Source organism: Bos grunniens, chromosome 8, assembly GCF_055505025.1.
Source record: "Bos grunniens cultivar Pamir isolate PY7600 chromosome 8, Bosgru_T2T1.0, whole genome shotgun sequence".
Lineage (NCBI taxonomy): Eukaryota > Metazoa > Chordata > Mammalia > Artiodactyla > Bovidae > Bos > Bos grunniens.
This window is the reverse complement of record NC_141172.1, coordinates 76,546,444-76,568,516: the sequence shown is the minus strand read 5'-3', so window position 1 is coordinate 76,568,516 and position 22,073 is coordinate 76,546,444. Positions and strand designations below refer to the sequence as shown.

The following is a 22,073-nucleotide window of genomic DNA, read 5'->3' as shown; positions in this document are numbered from 1 at the left end:
GTGTCTGGCTCTAGGTGAGTGATCACACCATTGTGATCATCTGGGTCGTGAAGATCTTTTTTGTACAGTTCTGTGTATTCTTGCCACCTCTTTTTAATATCTTCTGCATCTGTTAGGTCCCTACCATTTCTGTCCTTTATTGAGCCCATCTTTGCATGAAATGTTCCCTTGGTATCTCTAATTTTCTTGAAGAGATCTCTAGTCTTTCCCATTCTGTTGTTTTCCTCTATTACTTTGCATTGATTGCTGAGGAAGGCTTTCTTATCTCTCCTTGCTATTCTTTGGAACTCTGCATTCAAATGGGTATATCTTTCCTTTTCTCCTTTGCTTTTTTTTTAATTCATCTTATTTTTTAACTTTACAATATTGTATTGGTTTTGCCATATATCGAAATGAATCCGCCACAGATATACATGTGTTCCCCATCCTGAACCCTCCTCCCTCCTCCCTCCCCATACCATCCCTCTGGGTCGTCCCAGTGCACCAGCCCAAAGCATCCAGTATCGTGCATCGAACCTGGACTGGCGATGATTGGTTCTTAAAGTCAGACCTAGTTTTCAAGCTTGAAAAAGAAAAGTGAAAGTGAAGTTGCTCAGTCGTGTCTGACTCTTTCCGACCCCATGGACTGTAGCCTGCTAGGCTTCTCCATCCATGGGATTCTCCAGGCAAGAATACTGCAGTGGGTTGCCATTTCCTTCTCCAGGGGATCTTCCCAACACAGGGATCGAACCCGAGTCTCTGCACTGCAGGCAGACTCTTTACCATTTCTGCCACCAGGGGCTCCAATTTCAAGCTTAACCTGACAGTTGATTAGCTGTCACTGTGAGAGGAGCATATTGAACCCCCGTCTGTTTCTGTATCTGAAATAGGATTAAAAGTCATCTTCAGTTACTGAGGTTTAAAGAGCTGGCCTTGTAGTAGCTACTGTTTATTAAACTACCTTATGTACCTGATGCTTGAATTTTACATACATTCTCATTCGATTCTTGTAAAATTATGTGCTATGCATATTACCTTATTATTTCTAACAGCTGCCAAAGAGAGAAATGAAATGCTTAATAATATGAGAATGGTTAATTCATGATTGGACTTAATCTTTTTATATAAAATATTGTGCTACTGGTGCTTTAGCAAAGATTTTCCTATTTTAAAATTGCTTATCTTATATAAAAGGGTTCAGATCAGATCAGATCAGTCGCTCAGTCGTGTCCGACTCTTTGCCACCCCATGAATCGCAGCACGCCAGGCCTCCCTGTCCATCACCAACTCCTGGAGTTCACTCAGACTCACGTCCATCAAGTCAGTGATGCCATCCAGCCATCTCATCCTCTGTCGTCCCCTTCTCCTCCTGCCCCCAATCCCTCCCAGCATCAGAGTCTTTTCCAATGAGTCAACTCTGCATGAGGTGGCCAAAGTACTGGAGTTTCAGCTTTAGCATCGTTCCTTCCAAAGAAATCCCAGGGCTCATCTCCTTCAGAATGGACTGGTTGGATCTCCTTGCAGTCCAAGGGACTCTCAAGAGTCTTCTCCAACACCACAGTTCAAAAGCATCAATTCTTCGGCACTCAGCCTTCTTCACAGTCCAACTTTCACATCTATAACATGACCACTGGAAAAACCAAAGCCTTGACTAGACGAACCTTTGTTGGCAAAGTTAATGTCTCTGCTCTTGAATATGCTATCTAGGTTGGTCATAACTTTCCTTCCAAGGAGTAAGCATCTTTTAATTTCATGACTGCAGTCGCCATCTGCAGTGATTTTGGAGCCCAGAAAAATAAAGTCTGACACTGTTTCCCCATCTATTTCCCATGAAGTGATGAGACCGGATGCCATGATCTTCGTTTTCTAAATTTTGAGCTTTAAGCCAACTTTTTCACTCTCCACTTTCACTTTCATCAAGAGGCTTTTTAGTTCCTCTTCACTTTCTGCGATAAAGGTGGTGTCATCTGCATATCTGAGGTTATTGATATTTTTCCTGGCAAGCTTGATTCCAGCTTGTGTTTCTTCCAGTCCAGCGTTTCTCATGATGTACTCTGCATGTAAGTTAAATAAACAGGGTGACAGTATACAGCCTTGACGTACTCCTTTTCCTATTTGGAACCAGTCTGTTGTTCCATGTCCATTTCTAACTGTTGCTTCCTGACCTGCATACAAATTTCTCAAGAGGCAGGTCAGGTGGTATGGTATTCCCATCTCTTTCAGAATTTTCCACAGTTCATTGTGATCCATACAGTCAAAGCCTTTGGCATAGTCAATAAAGTAGAAATAGATGTTTTTCTGGAACTCTCTTGCTTTTTCCATGATCCAGCAGATGTTGGCAATTTGATCTCTGGTTCCTCTGCCTTTTCTAAAACCAGCTTGAACATCAAGAAGTTCATGGTTCACATATTGCTAAAGCCTGGCTTGGAGAATTTTGAGCATTACTTTATTAGCATGTGAGATGAGTGCAATTGTGTGGTAGTTTGAGCATTCTTTGACATTGCCTTTCTTGGGGATTGGAATGAAAACTGACCTTTTCCAGTCCTGTTTCCGCTGCTGAGTTTTCCAAATTTGCTGTCGTGTTGAGTGCAGCACTTTCACAGCATCATCTTTCAGGATTTGGAATAGCTCAACTGGAGTTCTATCACCTCCACTAGCTTTGTTTGTAGTGATGCTTTCTAAGGCCCACTTGACTTCACATTCCTGGATGTCTGGCTCTAGGTCAGTGATCACACCATCGTGATTATCTGGGTCATGAAGATCTTTTTTGTACAGTCCTTCTGTGTATTTTTGCCACCTCTTCTTAATATCTTCTGCTTCTGTTAGGTCCATACCATTTCTGTCCTTTATCGAGTCCATCTTTGCATGAAGTGTTCCTGTGGTATCTCTGATTTTCTTGAAGAGATCTCTAGTCTTTCCCATTCTGTTGTTTTCCTGTGTTTCTTTGCATTGATCGCTGAAGAAGGCTTTCTTGTCTTTTCTTGCTATTCTTTGGAACTCTGCATTCAGATGTTTATATCTTTCCTTTTCTCCTTTGCTTTTCGCTTCTCTTCTTTTCACAGCTATTTGTAAGGCCTCCCCAGACAGCCATTTTGCTTTTTTGCATTTCTTTTCCACGGGGATGGTCTTGATCCCTGTCTGCTGTATAGTGTCACGAACCTCATTCCATACTTCATCAGGCACTCTGTCTATCAGATGTAGTCCCTTAAATCTATTTCTCACTTCCACTGTATAATCATAAGGGATTTGATTTAGGTCATACCTGAATGATCTAGTGGTTTTCCCTACTTTCTTCAATTTAAGTCTGAATTTGGCAATAAGGAGTTCATGATCTGAGCCACAGTCAGCTCCTGGTCTTGTTTTTGATGACTGTATAGAGCTTCTCCATCTTTGGCTGCAAAGAATATAATCCATCCTATTTCAGTGTTGACCATCTGGTGATGTCCATGTATAGAGTCTTCTCTTGTGTTGTTGGAAGAGGGCGTTTGTTAGGACCAGTGCGTTTTCTTGGCAAAACTCTATTAGTCTTTGCCCTGCTTCATTCCGTATTCCAAGGCCAAATTTGCCTGTAACTCCAGGTGTTTCTTGACTTCCTACTTTTGCATTCCAGTCCCCTATAATGAAAAAGACATCTTTTTTGAATGTTAGTTCTAAAAGGTCTTGTAGGTATTCATAGAACCGTTCAACTTCAGCTTCTTCAGCGTTACTGGTTGGGGCATAGACTTGGATTACTGTGATATTGAATGGTTTGCCTTGGAAACGAAGAGTCCGAAATGCAGTACTTGGATGCAATCTCAAAAACGACAGAATGATCTCTGTTCGTTTACATGGCAAACCATTCAATATAAAAGGGTTATATATCATATATTTTCAAAGGAAGGAAAGTTCACATGGTACAGGTCTGAAATATTTACTGCAGTATAATTTCACTTTATATTTATGATTTTTAAATAAAAGTTAGATTGAGTGTTGTAACTTGGTTATGGAAAATTTCATTTATACACAAAGATAGAATGTGATGAATTTTGGTTCACCTCTGACAATGATTGACGTATGATATATCTTGCTTTATGTTTATATTCCTCTACATCTCCCCTCCTACCCCTGGAAGAAAATGTTAGATATTATTTAATGTGTCTTTCCACTTATTGTGACAACCAGAAATACCCCTTATATTTCCAAAACGTTGCCTTGATGATAATGTTATTGTCTATTGAGATGCATTTGTGTAGGGCATTGTGGTATGATGGGGTTCTTTGAATTTCTTTACCCACCCTGAGATTTTCTGACTTCAACAGTGGAGTAAAACCTAAGTATATAGGTGATTTTGGTGAAAGTGTGAGAAACTTATCTAGCATAGAATAAGTAAACTTTTCTTATCTTGGTTTGGCCAGAAAGTTTGTTCTGGCTTTTCTGCAAGATATTATGGAAAAACTCAAATGAACTTTTTGGGTAGTCCAGTAGTATGACACACTCTTCTGTTGTATGTTTCTGCATTTTATTCTCCTCCCCGGGAAGCCTTTCTTGGCTTCTTTTTACGAAAACTTTGTCTAAGTCAATAATAAGAGGTTGGCTTTCTCTATATTGAAGTAGAAAGGAGCAGAATTTGACATCGAAATCTGAGGAAAGGAATATTGTAAACTTGATAAGAGCTATGTGTAGCTTGAACAACATTTAGTACCATTGATGTAAAATTGAATAAAGTTATGACAAAAGTGGATTATTAGGCTTTGAATATAGGATATATGCATCTGTAATAAAACGTTTGCATTAGACATGAGTGAAATGGTAATACTCATTTCCCACTAAGATCAAGATACGGACACAGAAAGGATATGTCTTCATACTGTTTGAGTTATTGTAGTATCAGTAATTGGGGGCTTTTTGAAGTACTTCTTCTAGAAACTAGACTAGATAATGCTATGTAAACATCTGTAATACATATTTATTTTATTCTTACTTAGTTCAAGGAAGAAATCTCTAAACGCTTCAAATCACATACTGACCAACTTGTGTTGATATTTGCGGGAAAAATTTTAAAAGATCAAGATACTTTGAGTCAGCATGGAATTCACGATGGACTTACTGTTCACCTTGTCATCAAAACACAAAACAGGTAAGTTTTTAGAAACATTTTAGCTGTAAACCATGAATAAATGTTTATAATTCCCTTTTAAAAATAATCAGTCTTGGCTTTAAATGATTTGCTGTCATTAATGTGTAAATAGATTAAAATTCATTTATTTGCTGCTGTTGATAACCAGATGTTTTTTAAAAAGCCAGTATGATTCGGTAATGCTGATACTTACACATTTGATATTTTAGCATGTTCATCATCATTATTATTATATTACTTGAATTACAGAACAACCAAATTAATGTTCTGAGCTGTGTTTTTTGGTCTCAGAATTTTGGGCAGAGATTAGAGGTGTGATTCATCTTCTTTGCAAACCACAAATTAGTAACCATATTTCATTAAATCTAAGGCACTATTCAGTTCTTAAGAGATACTTTTGTGTACCAATAAGAAAAAAATATCACCCATTAAATTGGTATATTTTCTTTTCATTTAGAATTATTTTCTACTTAGTGAAAGAGCTCCTTAGAGCTTCCTTAGACATATTCTTACTTGGATATGGCATTTTATCATCATTCAGATTAAGTGAGATTCAGAACTCTTAACTGGTGTCAGACGGAAAGGTTTTCTAATAACCTCTCCTTATTTTTGCTTGATATTAAGTAATAATGAGTTATTATTTGTATTGATTTTGCAGTCTTCTTTGGTCAAGTCTCTTTTTTTACTTTCAGCATTTTTAGTTCTGAGTAAAACTGCTCCCCAGTCCTTAAGAACTTAGGAGATAGATTAAAAATTGCTTATACAGTCAGGCTTTGTGATTGTCATCAGTCATTAATTCTTTTCTGTGAGGTGATCTGTCTCCCTCTCTTACACAATCAATATGATTGAAATGTTTATGACATTTTTTACGTTTATGAATGCTTTTTATGAAATATTTACGACAAGTGTACTTGAGGTGAAGAAGGCAATGGCAACCCACTCCAGTACTCTTGCCTGGAGAATCCCATGGGAGGAGCCTGGTAGGCTGCAGTCCATGGGGTCGCTAGGAGTTGGACACAACTGAGCGACTTCACTTTCACTTTTTACTTTCATGCATTGGAGAAGGAAATGGCAACCCACTCCAGTGTTGTTGCCTGGAGAATCCCAGGGACGGCGGAGCCTGGTGGGCTGCCGTCTATGGGGTCACACAGAGTCGGACACGACTGAAGTGACTTAGCAGCAGCAGCAGCAGCAGTACTTGAGGGGCAATTGAAGTATTGTTTGGATTTCATGGGATTTTACTATATTTGTTTATATGCATGTTCCTTGTGCTTAATTTTCTCAGCATATATACTTTACGATAATTTGAGTTGGTTTAAAATCTTTATTTGTACCTGTTGGAATTTTACAGCTCCTTTTGAAAATAATTTGCTCCAATGTTTATATTATGGTGTAAATTATTTTTCCTAGGCCTCAGGATCATTCAGCTCAACAAACAAATGCCAGTGGAACCAGTGCTACCACATCATCAGCTCCTAGTAGTAACTCCACATCTGGTTCTGCCACTAGCAGCCCTTTTGGTTTAGGTAAGTATCTTTAGTCATTTTTCATAAGGATAAAAATAAACAAATTTCCTTTTTCCCAGGATAGTTTTAAATAAGATGACAGTTAAACATTAAGTCATTTTAGCAATGACAAAAACTTCTCTAGCTTATTTCTGTAATTGTAATTATTAAGGGGATATTTGGGGATACAGATGTGCTTGCTTAGGTTACATTTATATATAATAAGTGATCAGTAAGTGGCACATTTCTTTTTAATGAAAGAGATGTACTGTATGTGTACCTGATTTGACCACCACATAATTGACTCTGGAAAAGATTAGCTAGTTGTTGATCATAAGCTAACCCCTTGAACACGATTTTCTCCTTTGTAAAATGAAAGGATCAGATTGCATTAGTGATTTTCTAACTGTTCTAAACTCACACAGAAAGGCCTGATGCAAGCCCGGTAGTTAAGGATCTTCTGCATCAGCCAAACTACTTTTCTTATATTAGTTTTTACACTGAGGTTCTTAGTAAGGTTTAGTTGGGGAATAGAGTGATCTGAAGCTAACAGAAGTTGAACTAGATAGATAAATGGCTTAGTGCTTCTTTCCATTCCTAAGTTGTATGACAAGTATAATACAATGAAATGACATTTTAATTCATTATTGACTGGGGAACTTTTGGCAGAAACTAACACCTGTGACCAGCAATTTTTATTTTGGGTAGCCAAAAATTAGTTCTGTTATTTTACTAATACTTTGCAGTTTATTGCATTGAGTAGTTAACACCTGACACACCTGTGAAGTCTTCCAGCACCGTGAGTTTTATTTTCACTTTCTGTATCAGAATCAGTCACTACAGTTTTCTTTTTGTTGGTCTAATACTCACATCATCTGAATCAGAACTGTATTCTAAAGAACTGTCATCTTCTGAGACGGTAGCATATATATCACTTAGACATTCAGAGAAAGTATCTGCATAAAATTCACCTATTAATTCTTCACTCAGAATTTCACGATGCATTGTTAAAAATTTTACAGTAATACATGTGAGTTTATAATATACACAAGGTTGGAACAAAAGGATTCATTACACAACTTATCATGTCATTATTCACATTTTGCTGTTAACTGTTAGTTGGGTCATGTGGGATCTAGTTGCCTGACCAGGGAGTGAACCTGGGGCCCCTGCATTGGAAGCATGGAGTTTTAACCACTGGACCACTAGGGAAGTCCCTCTTCTCTCATTTTATAGGCAAAGAAATTAAAGCCCACAGAAACTTTTAATTAATTTGTCCCTTTGCTGCTTATTTCATTCCCATCCCCTCCTATCATAGTTACTTTTCTCCATTAGTTCTTCTGTTTACCCTGTATATTTGGCTTTTTTTTTTTGCTGTGTGTTTTCATTAAGATCTGTCCCATGTTTAAACGAAGAAGGCAGTGGCACCCCACTCCAGTATTCTTGCCTGGAAAATCCCATGGACGGAGAAGCCTGGTAGGCTGCAGTCCATGGGGTCGCAAAGAGTCAGACACGACTGAGCGACTTCACTTTCACTTTTCACTTTCATGCACTGGAGAAGGAAATGGCAACCCACTCCAGTGTTCTTGCCTGGAGAATCTCAGGGATGGGGGAAGCCTGGTGGGCTGCCGTCTCTGGGGTCACACAGAGTTGGACATAACTGAAGTGAATTAGCAGCAGCATCTGCAGCGTGTTTAAAAGCAACAGAATCCCACTACCACCTTTCTTTTTCTTTCTCAGCTATTTTTCGAAAAGATATATTCTGTTTTCTGTCTGTATTTCTCTTTCACTTGTTTGTTGTGCTCTATTTCTTGCCCCCATCAGTTCCCTTGATAAAGTCACCATTGACTTCTTAGCTTGCCAAATTTAATGGACACTTTTTTAGATTTTTAGACACTTAGATTGAAAGAAAGTGTTTTAAACTCTAAATTGCTGTCTTCTAATGCTTACCAGTCTTTCCTTGAAATTTTTTTTCTTTAATTCCTGATATGCTTTTTCCCTGGTTAATTTTCTGACCAATTTTTTTCTCTTTCATTTGTAGGTCTCTTCTTCCTGTTCTTTTTATAAGTATTGTTCCGCCAAGTTCTGCCTTCTCTTTCTTCTGTTCTTTTATTCTGTTTTCCCCAGTGATGTTATCCTAACTGTAAATTGTTGACTCTCGAATCTTTACCTAAACCCACATCAATTCTGAACTCCATGCCTTGTATTCAGCTTTCTTTGATACTACCTGATGTTACTCTTAAGTACTTTAGCCTGTATGTTCCTTCTTAGAAAGCAAGATCAGATCAGTCGCTCAGTCGTGTCTGACTCTTCGCGACCCCATGAATCGCAGCACACCAGGCCTCCCTGTCCATTACCAACTCCTGGAGTTCACTGAGACTCACGTCCATCAAGTCAGTGATGCCATCCAGCCATCTCACCCTCTGTCGTCCCCTTCTCCTCTTGCCCCCAATCCCTCCCAGCATCAGAGTCTTCTCCAAGGAGTCAACTCTTTGCATGAGGTGGCCAAAGTACTGGAGTTTCAGCTTTAGCATCATTCCTTCCAAAGAAATCCCAGGGCTGATCTCCTTCAGAATGGACTGGTTGGATCTCCTTGCAGTCCAAGGGACTCTCAAGAGTCTTCTCCAACACCACAGTTCAAAAGCATCAATTCTTCGGCGCTCAGCCTTCTTCACAGTCCACAACTCTCACATCCATACATGACCACAGGAAAAACCATAGCCTTGACTAGACGAACCTTTGTTGGCAGAGTAACGTCTCTGCTTTTGAATATGCTATCTAGGTTGGTCATAACTTTCCTTCCAAGGAGTAAGCGTCTTTTAATTTCATGACTGCAGTCACCATCTGTAGTGATTTTGGAGCCCAGAAAAACAAAGTCTGACACTGTTTCCACTGTTTCCCCATCTATTTCCCATGAAGTGATGGGACCAGATGCCATGATCTTCGTTTTCTGAATGTTGAGCTTTAAGTCAACTTTTTCACTCTCCACTTTCACTTTCATCAAGAGGCTTTTTAACAAATAAATAAATTCATCATCTTATCTCAGACTACCTCTCTCCAGCCAAGTCTCTTGGTCCATAAAATCTTTTCTCTCCCACCCCGTGTAATGATTCTATTCTGTTGCTACTCCTTGATGTAGCTCCTCAACTTTTAAAATGTTTATTACTCTATGTGATTTCCACACTGTTATTAAAAATATCTTAAATGACTGTCTTGCATTTGAAATATATCAAGATTTTGTGATGTAGCCTCTCCATTTTCATTTAACATTCTGCACAAGTACACTGGTTAGGATAGGCTATCCTGTGGTAATGTGTCTGCTTAGTTGCTCAGTCATATCCGACTCTTTTTGACCCCATGGACTGTAGCCCTCCAGAATCCTTTGTCCATGGGGATTCTCCAGGCAAAAATATACTGGAGTGGGTTGCCTTTTTTTCATGACTTCTTTTTTTACTGAAGTATAGTTGATTTTACAGTGTGTCAATCTGCTGTACCGCAAAGTGACTCAGTTATACACATACATACATTTTCAGAAAATCCTTTGGCATTATGATTTTCCACAAGATGTTTAATTAGTTTCCTCTGCTGTACATTAGGACCTTGTTTATCCATTCTAAATGTAATAGTTTGCTCATGCTTCGTGTGTTTCACTGGTCAGTGAGGCCTCCATCTACATAGTCCTCAGGGACTCAAACTAATGGAATTATACTATCTTGTAGCTGCACCATTTGGAATATGGCAGAAGATAGAGCTAAAGTGTTTTAAGCTGAACCTTATATTCTAAACTTGGGCCAGAAGTGACACATACCATTTCTTACAGTCTTTTGGCCTTAACTAGTCACATGGCAGTTTGTCCAACTGCCGAAAGAAAAGAAGACTGCACATGAGATGTTTGGTGAGCACTGTTGTCTGCTCTTTTGGTCATACTGAATTTTTTGTGGTTTGAGAATGCATCAGTTCTCAAATTTATATCTGTGCTTTTGTAGATAATGTCTGTTGTGCCTAGTATTAAATCATCCTCCTAGCTCTCCCTACTTCTTGCAAACTTATTCATTTTCCAAATTCATTAAATGGCGTTTTGTGGAAAAGTAGCCATTTTGCGGAAAAGTAGCCATTTTGCTTTTAATATATTATCTATGAATATATTAAGGTACTGTTAATATATTATCATGATATTCTGTGATAGTCTCTGTTGCAATATTTATTGTGCATTTATTTTGTCTTTCCTACCAGATTGAGTTCTGAGGGTATGCTTGTCTTTCTTGTCACCTTATTCCCAACATATAGCACAGTACTCAGTAAGTGAGAAATGAATGCATTTGTTTGGTTATATACAAAGTTTTACAATAAACAGTCACCCTCCTGTGTCTGTTAGGTTTCTCCATGATTTAATTCCTTCAGAGAAACATCTGTTTCCATGATGGGCAGCAGCTCTGTTCCAGCCAGTCAGCAGTGAATTCTACTTGTTAAACTAGTCACTAGTCTTCTGGAAAGAGATTATTAGAAGTATCGTCTACTGTATATTTTTCATTTTTTATTTTAGTGGGCATATTCTGGGATTTTTTTTCTTTCTGATACCAGCCAGGTCTCCAGCACTGCCTGGGTGGGTATCCAGTAGTTCGATTCTGACACTAATCCCTGGAGTTAGTGTTAGATCCTGCAGGTTAAAGGACTTGGTCCCCTGTGACTGCCCCTACTTCAGATACCAGTCCAGTCTCAGGCTACCTGTACTTCTGACTGACAGGCAGTAAATTGGGGGTTCCCACAGCCCCTTATCTGGTTTGATGATTTACTCAGATGACTCACTGAATTCAGGAAAACACTGCACTTAAATTTACCAGTTTTTTATAAAGGATAGACCTCAGAAATAGGTAAGTGGAAGAGGGAGAGAAGCGTAGGGCAAGGTATGGGTGTTGGGGGAGAGTACAGAGCTTCTGTAACATGTCACCTCATACAATGTAAATTTGTTCACCAACCCAGAAGTTTGTGAATCTCATTGCACAAGAGTTTCACAGAATTCCATCTCTAGATCCTCTTCTAGCCCTGGAAGTTGGTGAATGGGCTGAACGTTCCAACTCTCAAAAAAATCCCATGATCTTTCTAGCGACCACCACATTCTGAGGCTATCTGGGGGCCCCATCCTAAATAATATCATTAACATAAATGAGGTATGATCTAAAGGGACTTGTTACAGATAACAAAAGACATTCCCTTCTGTCAGGAAATTCTGAGGGTTTTAAGAGCTTTGTGTCTGGAACCAGGTGCAACAAACAACCAAATAATGTTTTTGTATTATACTGTGCATAGGAAATACATGTTTATTTGGTTTTATTATTTAAATATCATAGTGAACACAGTTATTACTAGTCTCAATTATAGAAATTAAACATGTACTTACAAAAGTAATAGGAAATCTATTTTTGCTTTAAGCTGAATGGTTTTCTGTTAATAGGCTATTGATTCAGTTAATATTTTTGCTTCATTTTCATATTTTAGTACAGTCATATTAATGATAAAATTTCATTTGTGTTTTTTCCCTTTATCTTCTTAGGTGGCCTTGGAGGACTTGCAGGTCTGAGTAGCTTGGGTTTGAATACTACCAACTTCTCTGAACTACAGAGCCAGATGCAGCGGCAACTTATGTCCAATCCTGAAATGATGGTCCAGATCATGGAGAATCCCTTTGTCCAGAGCATGCTTTCAAATCCTGACCTGATGAGGCAGTTAATTATGGCCAATCCACAAATGCAACAGTTGATACAGAGAAATCCAGAAATTAGTCATATGCTAAATAATCCAGATATTATGAGACAAGTATGTGAATAGTTTCATTTAGTTAAGAAATTATATACTTATTTTTTCCTATTTTCTGTATTTAAAGAGCTTGCCAAATACATAAGCTAAAAAAAATAAACCCTAATCCTTGTTCAGGAAAATATAACAGCGCTAATTCGAACTATCTGAACTTTGAATTTTGTGCTGTATTTTAAAGGTTTTTTTTTTTTTTTTTTTTATAAATAGTTGTTTTGCAGATCTAAGGAACAACGAGTCCAGTTCAAGAGATGGACATTCCTGCAGAGCACAGTGTTTCTCTCTTGATGTTATTTGAATGTTAGCTTGCTTTTTGAGGTGATTTTCAGCAGGAACTATTCACAATAATTTTATTTCTTTTTTTTTAATATTATTATTTTTTTTAACACCAAAAACATTTTGTTTTGGAGTATAGTCAATTTACAGTGTTGTGATGGTTTTAGGTGAACAGCAAAAGGACTCAGCCATACATATACATATATCCATTCTCCCCAATTCACAGTACTTCTCTGATTTAAGTATTGAAGATTGCTAATTTCTAATTAGAAAACTTAGAAAATTAGCTCTGACAGTTAATCTCAGCATCTTTTTCCTCCCTCTGGAAATCTTTTTCTTAGACATTGGAACTTGCTAGGAATCCAGCAATGATGCAGGAAATGATGAGAAACCAGGACCGAGCCTTGAGCAACCTGGAAAGCATCCCAGGGGGATACAATGCTTTACGGCGCATGTACACAGATATTCAGGAACCCATGTTGAGTGCTGCACAAGAACAGGTAATGCCACTGCTCTGTGCTTCAGGGCAAGGCTCCTGTTTTAACACAAATACATTTATGATTGAGTGTTGTTTTTGTATACAAAAATGCAGTTTTCATTAACAAAGATTTCTTTATCTGTTATTTAAGACAAAACTTATTCTTTATGATTTTTTGTCTTTTATTACAGTTTGGTGGTAATCCGTTTGCTTCGTTAGTGAGCAATACATCGTCAGGTGAAGGTAGTCAGCCTTCCCGTACAGAAAATAGAGATCCATTACCCAATCCGTGGGCTCCACAGGCTTCTCAGAGTTCATCAGCTTCCAGTGGCACCACCAGCTCAGTGGGGGGCACTAGTGGTAGTGCTGCTGGTGGTACTGCTGGGCAGAGTTCTGCTGCGCCAAATTTGGGACCTGGAGTAGGAGGTATGCTCGTAACAACTGATGCCTCTTGTTATCCTGTGTGCTTTTGTGTGTATTCGAGGAACAGCTTTTATGAACTACCTTTTCATGTTGTAAGATGCTTTTTTTTTTCCCTTAAGGATGCTTTAAATATGTAATGATTAGTATTGTGTGCATTGTAGTTCAAGAGGTTACCAAAGATTTCCAGAGGCAGTTTTGTGGTTTTGTCTTCTCATAAGATGGCTTGGGAGAAGTGGATTGTCTTCTCCTTTCAGCAGCTTAGGGAAAGTGAACTGTAGGGGCAGCACAGTTAGCTGTAACTCAATCAGTGGGCACATTTTCCTTGGCTTTAGTCCAGTTTTGTGTTCTTTTATAGGACTCAGTGGGTATCCACTCCTGACACCAGGGCTCAACTTAGCTGCATCAGAGCACCTGCTGGCTTTGTTTTAAAAGTCAGCTTTCTAAGTCTTAACCTCAGACCTGTGGATCAGAATCTGCCACAGTGGAGTTTAAGATATGTGTGTGTAAAGATGCTAGAGATTCTGATGTGTGAGCAGGTTAGGAATTTACTTTGAGTCATTTTTTTGTAGACTAGATTCAATAAGTGGCTATCCTTTTCAGTTATTCAGATATTTACATGCTAAGCATTAGGTCCAAAATCAGTAGCTAGAATGATTATTTTAGTCTTAATGCTTAGCATTTAAATGAGAAGAAATGAAAGCATGAGGCCGCTTCCCTCAGGTGAGAGTGATTGGGTATATTTTAAAAGATAACTGTGTTTTGGCAGTGAAACTGGAAAGATGAGATTCTGTATAAGGAATTTTAAAAAATTCTTTACTGAGAGGCAATAATCAGAATGGTCACAGAAGTATATATTCTTCTATAGAATACAGTGAGTATAATGAGGTTTTTTGATAAAATATAAAGTGAAAGTGAAAGTCACACAGTCGTGTGTGACTGTTTGTGATCCCATCAACTGTAACTTGCTTGACTCTTCTGTTCATGGAATTCTCCAGGCAGGAATACTGGAGTGGGTTGCCATTTCTTCCTCCAGGGGATCTTCCTGATCCAGGGATCAAACCTGGGTCCCCTGCATTGTAGACAGATTCTTTACCAACTGACCCACTAGGTAGCCCTAGAATACAAAGTAGTTTTGTAAAAATTTAATTAATGCCATTTTTTAAAATTGAGGTATTATTGACATAAAACATTATATTAGCTTCAGGTGTCAGGTGTAAAGTGAAATGATACAGTACTTGTATTGCAGAATAATTGCTGTGATAAGTCTCAGTTCAGTCACTCAGTTGTGTCTGACTCTTTGTGACCCCATGGACTGCAGCACACCAGGCTTCCCTGTCCATCACCAGTTCCTGAAGCCTGCTCAAACTCATGTCCATCAAGTCGGTGATGCCATCCAGCCATCTCATCCTCTGTTGTCCCCTTCTCCTGCCTTCAATCTTTCCCAGCATCAGGGTCTTTTCCAGTGAGTCAGTTCTACGCATCAGGTGCCCAAAATATTGGAGTTTTAGCTTCGGCATCAGTTTTTCCAATGAATATTCAGGGCTGATTTCCTTTAGGATTGACTGGATGGATCTCCTTGCAGTCCAAGGCACTCAAGAGTCTTCTCCAACACCACAGTTCAAAAGCATCAGTTCTTTGACACTCAGCTTTTTTTTATAGGCCAGCTCTCATATCCGTACATGACTGCTGGAAAAACCATAGCTTTGACTAGATGGACCTTTGTTGGCAAAGTAGTGTCTCTGCTTTTTAACATGCTGTCTAGGTTGGTCATAGCTTTTCTTCCAAGTATCAAGTGTCTTTTAATTTCATGGCTGCAGTCACCTTCTGCAGTGATTTTGGAGCCCCCCAAAATAGAGTCTGTCACTATTTCCATTGTTTCCCCATCTATTTGCCATGAAGTGTTGGGACCAGATGCCATGATCTTAGTTTTCTGAATGTTGAGTTTTAAGCCAACTTTTTCACTCTCCTCTTTCACTTTCATCAAGAGGCTTTTTAGTTCTTCTTTGTTTTCTGCCATAGGGTGGTGTCATCTGTGTGTCTGAGATTATTGATATTCCTCCCAGCAATCTTGATTCCAGCTTGTGCTTCATCCAGCCTGGCATTTTGCGTAATATACTCTGCATATAAGTTGAATAAGCAGGGTAACAGTATACAGCCTTAATGTACTCCTTTGTCCAGTTCTAACTGTTGCTTCTTGACCTGCATACAGGTCATGTCTAAACATCCAAAGTTAAGTCTAAAAATCCAAATAAACCATGTTTAAAACAAGGAAAATACTATCCTATTCTGATTTTATCAAATGCTTATTTGATTTTTACTGATAAACTTTTGAGAGAGATGCTTCATTCACATTTTAGAGGTCTAAGAGCAGAGACAAAGGTTTAATAAGGATTCCCAGCTGATAGACAAGTTATTTTTAATTGTAGCATGGTGTCTATAGTAACAAATTTGTCTTACAAACAAAATGGTCTTGTAACTTTTTACTCAGCTTTTTTATTTAATGGCTTGATACGCTATTTAAGATTTCATGTTAATATTTCCATCAAAGCAAAACAAGAAACAGAATAATGATTGTACTGTGATGGCCTAACATTGTTAGCATATTTTTATACTATTAGGACCTTTACTCAACTGTTTGAAGTTAAGCACACATATACCCGAAAGGTGAAATTCTTTACTCTTCTTTTGCCCTGTAAGCACTCACTCTGGAAACTGAGGAAATTGTTTGCAAGGGTCAGCAAATTTTTCTTGCAAAGGGATAATAATACTTTAGGCTTTGCAGGCCAAGAGCCAAAAGAACAAAATCAAGACTATTTTATAGAAGGGAAGGGAATTCCCTGGTGATCCCAGTGATGACAGCTCCTTGCTTTCACTGCATAGGGCATGAGTTTAATCCCTGGTCAGAAAACAAGCCATGTGGCATGGCCAAAAAAAAAAAAAAAAAGAATATTATATTAGAAGACCAGTCTCCACAAGTTCTTTTATTGATGGAATCAAAAATATAATAATTGGGTATAATACTATTTTTGTTGTTTAGTCACCCAGTCACGTCTGACTCTTTGAAACCCCATGGACTGCAGCACACCAAGCTTCCCTGTCCTTCACCAACTTCTGGGGTTTGCTCAAACTCAGGTCCATTGAATCGGTGATGGATTATATTGTTTTACACATTCCCTAATGATAGGAAGGAAATTCTTTTTAGGGATAACATTTTGCTTAATTCACAGTGTTTCCTCTCATCAGTTGCAAATCATTTGTAAATGTTCATCTATTAATACTGATAAGTAATGAGATTTTACTTTTTTTCATTTCAATTATGTGTTGATTCCAAAAATATGACTATAGCATATTCATTAGTTGGAAAGCATTTGTAGGATTCTGTTAGAGTCTTCTTGGTTTTTTAACATGTCATTGCAGATTAACCAATTCCAGTTGAAGATTAGGTCATAGTGCCTCAGTTAAACAGTGAAATGAATTTTAAAGTATGGATATTTCTTCGTACTTGCACTAAGGTCCAAAAAAATGCTGCTGGAACAACAGTATAAGCTCAAAACTATGTTTACTGCAAATCTATGTAAAGAGATCTTGTTGGTTGTTGTAACTTGACAGCACAAGAATGTATAAAGCAGCTTGACATTGTTTGTGATTCAAACAGTTTCACTTTTCAGAATGCACTTCACAGTATGGGTTTGACATGTAAATGTTGTTTTGTCTTCTAATTTAGGGAATTCATTGAGAAACATTACCAGGTTCTAGCAAAAGATAATTTCCAAAGTCATTTAGTGTTTGATAATGGTGATTATGTGGTTCAGAAGAATTTCAGTCTTAGCTCTGAGCTTAAAAAAAAAATTGCAATAAAATGGTATCTTTTTAAAAACAAAGAAAACTACTGCTCTTAAGCCATCAAACTGTCCTGTGCTTGGGCAAGTCAGGATATTTCTGACAAAAGTTCATGAAATTGACTATAGCTAAGTTCACAAGAGTGAAATGAAATTTATTATTGATAACTTTTATCAGTTAAGTAATGTTACAGTTCAAAATATTTTCCAGAGTACCTGCTGATGAATCAGTGGATCAGCTATCGTCTAAATACCTTATATTTTTATAAGCAGTATGTCTTTGTCCAACTAATCCTTTTAATTCTTTACATGTGTTTTTATTATCATGAGATGTAGCACATCTTAGCAGATTCTACTTCAGGTTGTACCAAATGAATGTTCTCTTAACTTTGAAAATAGTTTTGCTTGTTGTTATTTAATGCAGACTATTTATAGAAGCTAATTTTAGTTACTTCCATCTTGACATTGTTGCCTCACAAAAGAACTGAGCAGTATCAGTAACATTTATCTATTTGTTAGGAACCAAGGAATACTACTCAAAATAATTCGTGTTTTTAAATTATCAGTTAACAGCTCAGTGTCCCTCACTTTTGAGAAATTGTTCTCCTTGAAAGGCGAGTAGCCTCAAACAAGTTTATTTTCCCAGCACACATTTCCCTGGGTGCTACAGTCAAGATTTAAATAACCATACTAATTAATCATAACTAATATGCTCCTTTCTTTGCTTGGCTAACAAGTAAACCATTTAGGAACCTAACTTTGGTTGCAGCTTTATTTTCATTTTTTATTTTTGTGAAGAAATTTGGCTATGATGAGATAATTGTATTTTATTTTTTAACTTAGTTACTTTTGGCTGTGCTGGGTCTTTGTTGCTGCACTCAGGCTTCCTCTAGTTGGGACAAGTGGGGGCTATTCTCTAGTTGTGGTGCGGTGGCCTCTCGTTGCAGAGTGTGGGCTTTAGGGTATGTGATCTTCAGTAGTTGTGGCATGTGGGCTCAGCAGTTGTGGTGCAGGGGCTTAGTTGCTCTGCAGCATGTGGGGTCTTCCAAGATCAAGGATCAAACGAGTGTCCCCTGCATTGTAAGGGGACTCTTAACCATTGGATCACCAGGGAAACCCCAGTAATTGTATTTTTCTGACTTGCTTTGCTGTGGTAGTGCTTTGTCTAACAATGTTGAAGTGTATTTTATTATTTTAGTATTATTGCATAGTAATATCGTTTTGCCACCTCATTTGATAAAATAGTTCATCTTCTACTGTGCCTTAAAAGCAGGCACGCATAGTCCCAGTTCTTCCCCTTTTCTTCTTGTTCTGACATAAATAGTATGCACTGGTAATGAGAAGAGAAATAGCAGTATGCTACAGTGATTCATGGAGGCGTAAGGTATGACTGAGTTACTGATTTGTGGTTCACCCAACAGCTGTGTAGAGTATAATGAAACTTGAAGTTTGAATTTCATACAGTTTTCACGTTTCACAAAAAAAATTTTTGTGTATGAATTTTTTTTTTTTTTTTTTTTGCTACAGTAATTCCTGGGGCATAAGGTATAACGGAGTCACTGATTTGTGGTTCATCCAACAGCTGTGTAGAGTATGACAGTGCCACATGGTGCCTCTGTCCAGACTTTTTGTCTGCTATAGATAATAAATAAGGGAGCATGACTGTGTCCCAATAAAATGTTATTTATGGAACTTGAAGTTTGAACCTCATATAGTTTTCACATTTCACACACAAAAAAATTTTTTAACCATTTAAAAGTGTAAAAACCATTTTTAGCTCATGGGCTGTACAAAAACAGGTTACGTGCCGTATTTGCCCTGCAGACTAGGTTTGTCCGCTGTCTTAGAATATCCTTAGTCTCTGGAATGTGGCGGGGGTGGGGGAGTAATGTAAATTGAAATAATGTGAGAGAATAGGAAAAACAAAAATTACTACAGAAAAACTGCAGAATTAAAATAAACTAGAAGGTTAAGTGGGAAGAGTCAAATGCTTTGAGCCTGTTAAACTGCACTGAATGGAATAAGAACAAGGGGAGTGAAAAAGTTGGAGAATGTATTTGAGTTTGAGTATATTTAGTTGGCAAGTGTGAAAATGTGGATATATGTTGAACAGATTAATTTCCAGAGAATATTGAATTCACGTACATTTAGCTATAGCTCTCTACAAAAAAAAAATAACAGTAGCAAGTATCTACATTTTGCAGATGGGGAAACTGAAGTATGAAGAAGGCCCCTTAATTTGGGGTTGAATTCATTGAGTGCCAGGATTCAGTGACAATGTCATAGAGGCCTGGGTGAGAAGGCTTCCTTCTATTTTAGGTGGGAATATACTGAGTGCTGAATATGATTCTAGTTAAGCGATTCTGGAGGAAAAGTTGGCTCAGACATTTTCACTTAATGAGATTTTTCAGTAGTAAATTTTGCCTTAAATTGATTTTTTAGAAGCTAGCCTTTCCATAAGATGTGATTTTCATGTAAATGCAACTAGAATCTTTAAAGTCAGTAAACCCTCCTTAACTGGTATACTTTGAGTATGTAGTTTTAGTGATCTTAGTTTCAAAAATTCTTTAGTTCAGCTGATAACTAATAGGTATGTTTGTCTAAAATTGCAAAATTACTGTGTTTTAAAACTTTCTTTTGTTTATTTATCTTTCCCTTGATAAAATGTCTTCTTTTTAAAAAAACTTCCAGCCAGTATGTTCAATACACCAGGAATGCAGAGCTTGTTGCAGCAAATAACTGAAAACCCACAACTTATGCAAAACATGTTGTCTGCCCCCTACATGAGAAGCATGATGCAGTCACTAAGCCAGAACCCTGACCTTGCTGCACAGGTGAGTTTATAATTGTGAGCACTGTGTATCAAAATGGCCTAACCAAATCATTGTGATTTTGGCACATTTGTTTTGTGTGTGCTGCCTTAATACACTAGAGAAGCAAATTGCATCTCCCAATTTTTTGGACAGTTTGTTTCTTTACAGTCAATTAATACTTCCTGATATAATTAAAACAGCTTCATTTCCTCTGTCCACTGGCTAGAAAGAAGTTCAGGTTTACTTTATATCTACATATGTTCATGTAGGAGATGAATAGAAAAGTTTCTGATTGCTCTCCCTTTTGAAGCCTATTCTTCAAAATAGCGCTTCAGAAATAGTACTCTTTAGTGTAATGTAAATCTTGAAAGTGATTAAGAAGTGTTAATACATTTGAAAGACTTATTTATTAGATCACACAGATTCTGAGTATTAGTCATGTTCAAAATGGCAGTTATAAAATAGCCTGAAATTGTTCAGTATGGGCAGAGAGATTTGTGGAACAGTATTCTCATTCTTTCCACTATAGATCTCCATCCAAAGTTAGTACACTGGTCCTTCATCAAGTAATTATTTTCTAACTTGTTTCAGAAGAGACCATAACTAAAAAAATAAGTGAATCTCAACCCTAGCTGAATGTTTAGGATAACTTCGGAAATTTTAAGATTAAAAAAAATGTTTTTTAGCCTCATTCTCAGACAGTTTGATATAACTGTATTGGATTTTTTTCCCCCAAGTTCCCTAAGTGATTCTGATGTACCCATAAGTTAAGAACCATTGGGCTTGAAAAACGTTAGAGAATATGAACTAAACCTTGATTGTCTATAATTTATATTTGCTGTTTATTAAACATGGTTTCTGTGGAATGTTGGGAATTTAAAATAGTTTCCTGTAATCTCTCTCCATTTCCAAAATTTTAAAAGCTCTTAAAGTTAAATCACTTTCTTCATTATATCATATGAGCTAGTTTTTACATTTCTAAAATCTGGAACCATGTTGATTCAAGTATATAGCAGATATGTTTGAGTTAACAACCCTCAGTAATAACTTCTTTTCTCTCAAAATTTGTAAAATTGGAAATAAAGATTTTTTAGGTAAATTTTTATATACTTTTATATATGTAGGTATACTTTATGAAATACTGTTTTATTCATTATAAAATTGAGTTATTAGTATTAAATGCTTAAGCTTACTGTGATGATAGCACTTTAAAATAAATGTGGAAATAAGTATCAGTGATCCTGTTTGTATGGTTTTAAATACATATTTGCCTATTTAATAATCATTAAATGTGCATCTTGCTTTAAAATTTTGACTCTAACAAGCACATTCCCAGCCATTTAAACTAACAATTTTACATTTGTAAAGTGACTTGAGCACTTTTGTATGTTGCTTTTTTTACTTTAAAAGCAAAAGGTTGAAACAAAAGTAAGCTAGATGTGAATTGGCTTTTACAATATTGATAGATAATTGTTAGAAACATTTACAATGTTGGTTACCAGTGTATTAAAGTTTGTAGTTTCTCTATTCTGATTTTCGTTTTTAGGTATTCAAAAAAGTCTGATTGTAAAAACTGTTTATACAGTCAGGTAAGTTAGGAGAAGAATCTTAATCAAATGTGATAACAATTTTCTGAAAAAGTATGAATCAGCTTAAGTTGACACGCTTTTTCAAATAACATGAATCCTAAAAGATAAATGTGGTAACTTTATTGACTGGAGCCATTAAAGAAGCAGGTTTGTTGGTCTCAAGTAGATTTTACTTTATTTACTGTGAACTTACTGGTCACTTCAAAATAAATGCCTTATATTCATAAAACTTGTCTGACTTCTT

The 22,073-nt window shown here is 37.2% G+C and overlaps 1 protein-coding gene across 2 annotated transcripts in view; it reads left to right on the top strand.

Annotated features, from left to right (window-relative positions):
• UBQLN1 (ubiquilin 1) overlaps positions 1 to 22,073 on the top strand; it is a 57,179-nt gene that overhangs the window by 28,763 nt on the left and 6,343 nt on the right. For both annotated transcript variants that reach the window (XM_086416777.1, XM_086416776.1), the window contains exons 2-7: positions 4,944 to 5,095; positions 6,506 to 6,621; positions 12,152 to 12,414; positions 13,029 to 13,187; positions 13,357 to 13,591; positions 20,119 to 20,261. In XM_086416777.1, coding sequence (XP_086272903.1) covers positions 4,944 to 5,095; positions 6,506 to 6,621; positions 12,152 to 12,414; positions 13,029 to 13,187; positions 13,357 to 13,591; positions 20,119 to 20,261 — 1,068 coding nt within the window. The remainder of the gene's footprint in view (positions 1 to 4,943; positions 5,096 to 6,505; positions 6,622 to 12,151; positions 12,415 to 13,028; positions 13,188 to 13,356; positions 13,592 to 20,118; positions 20,262 to 22,073) is intronic.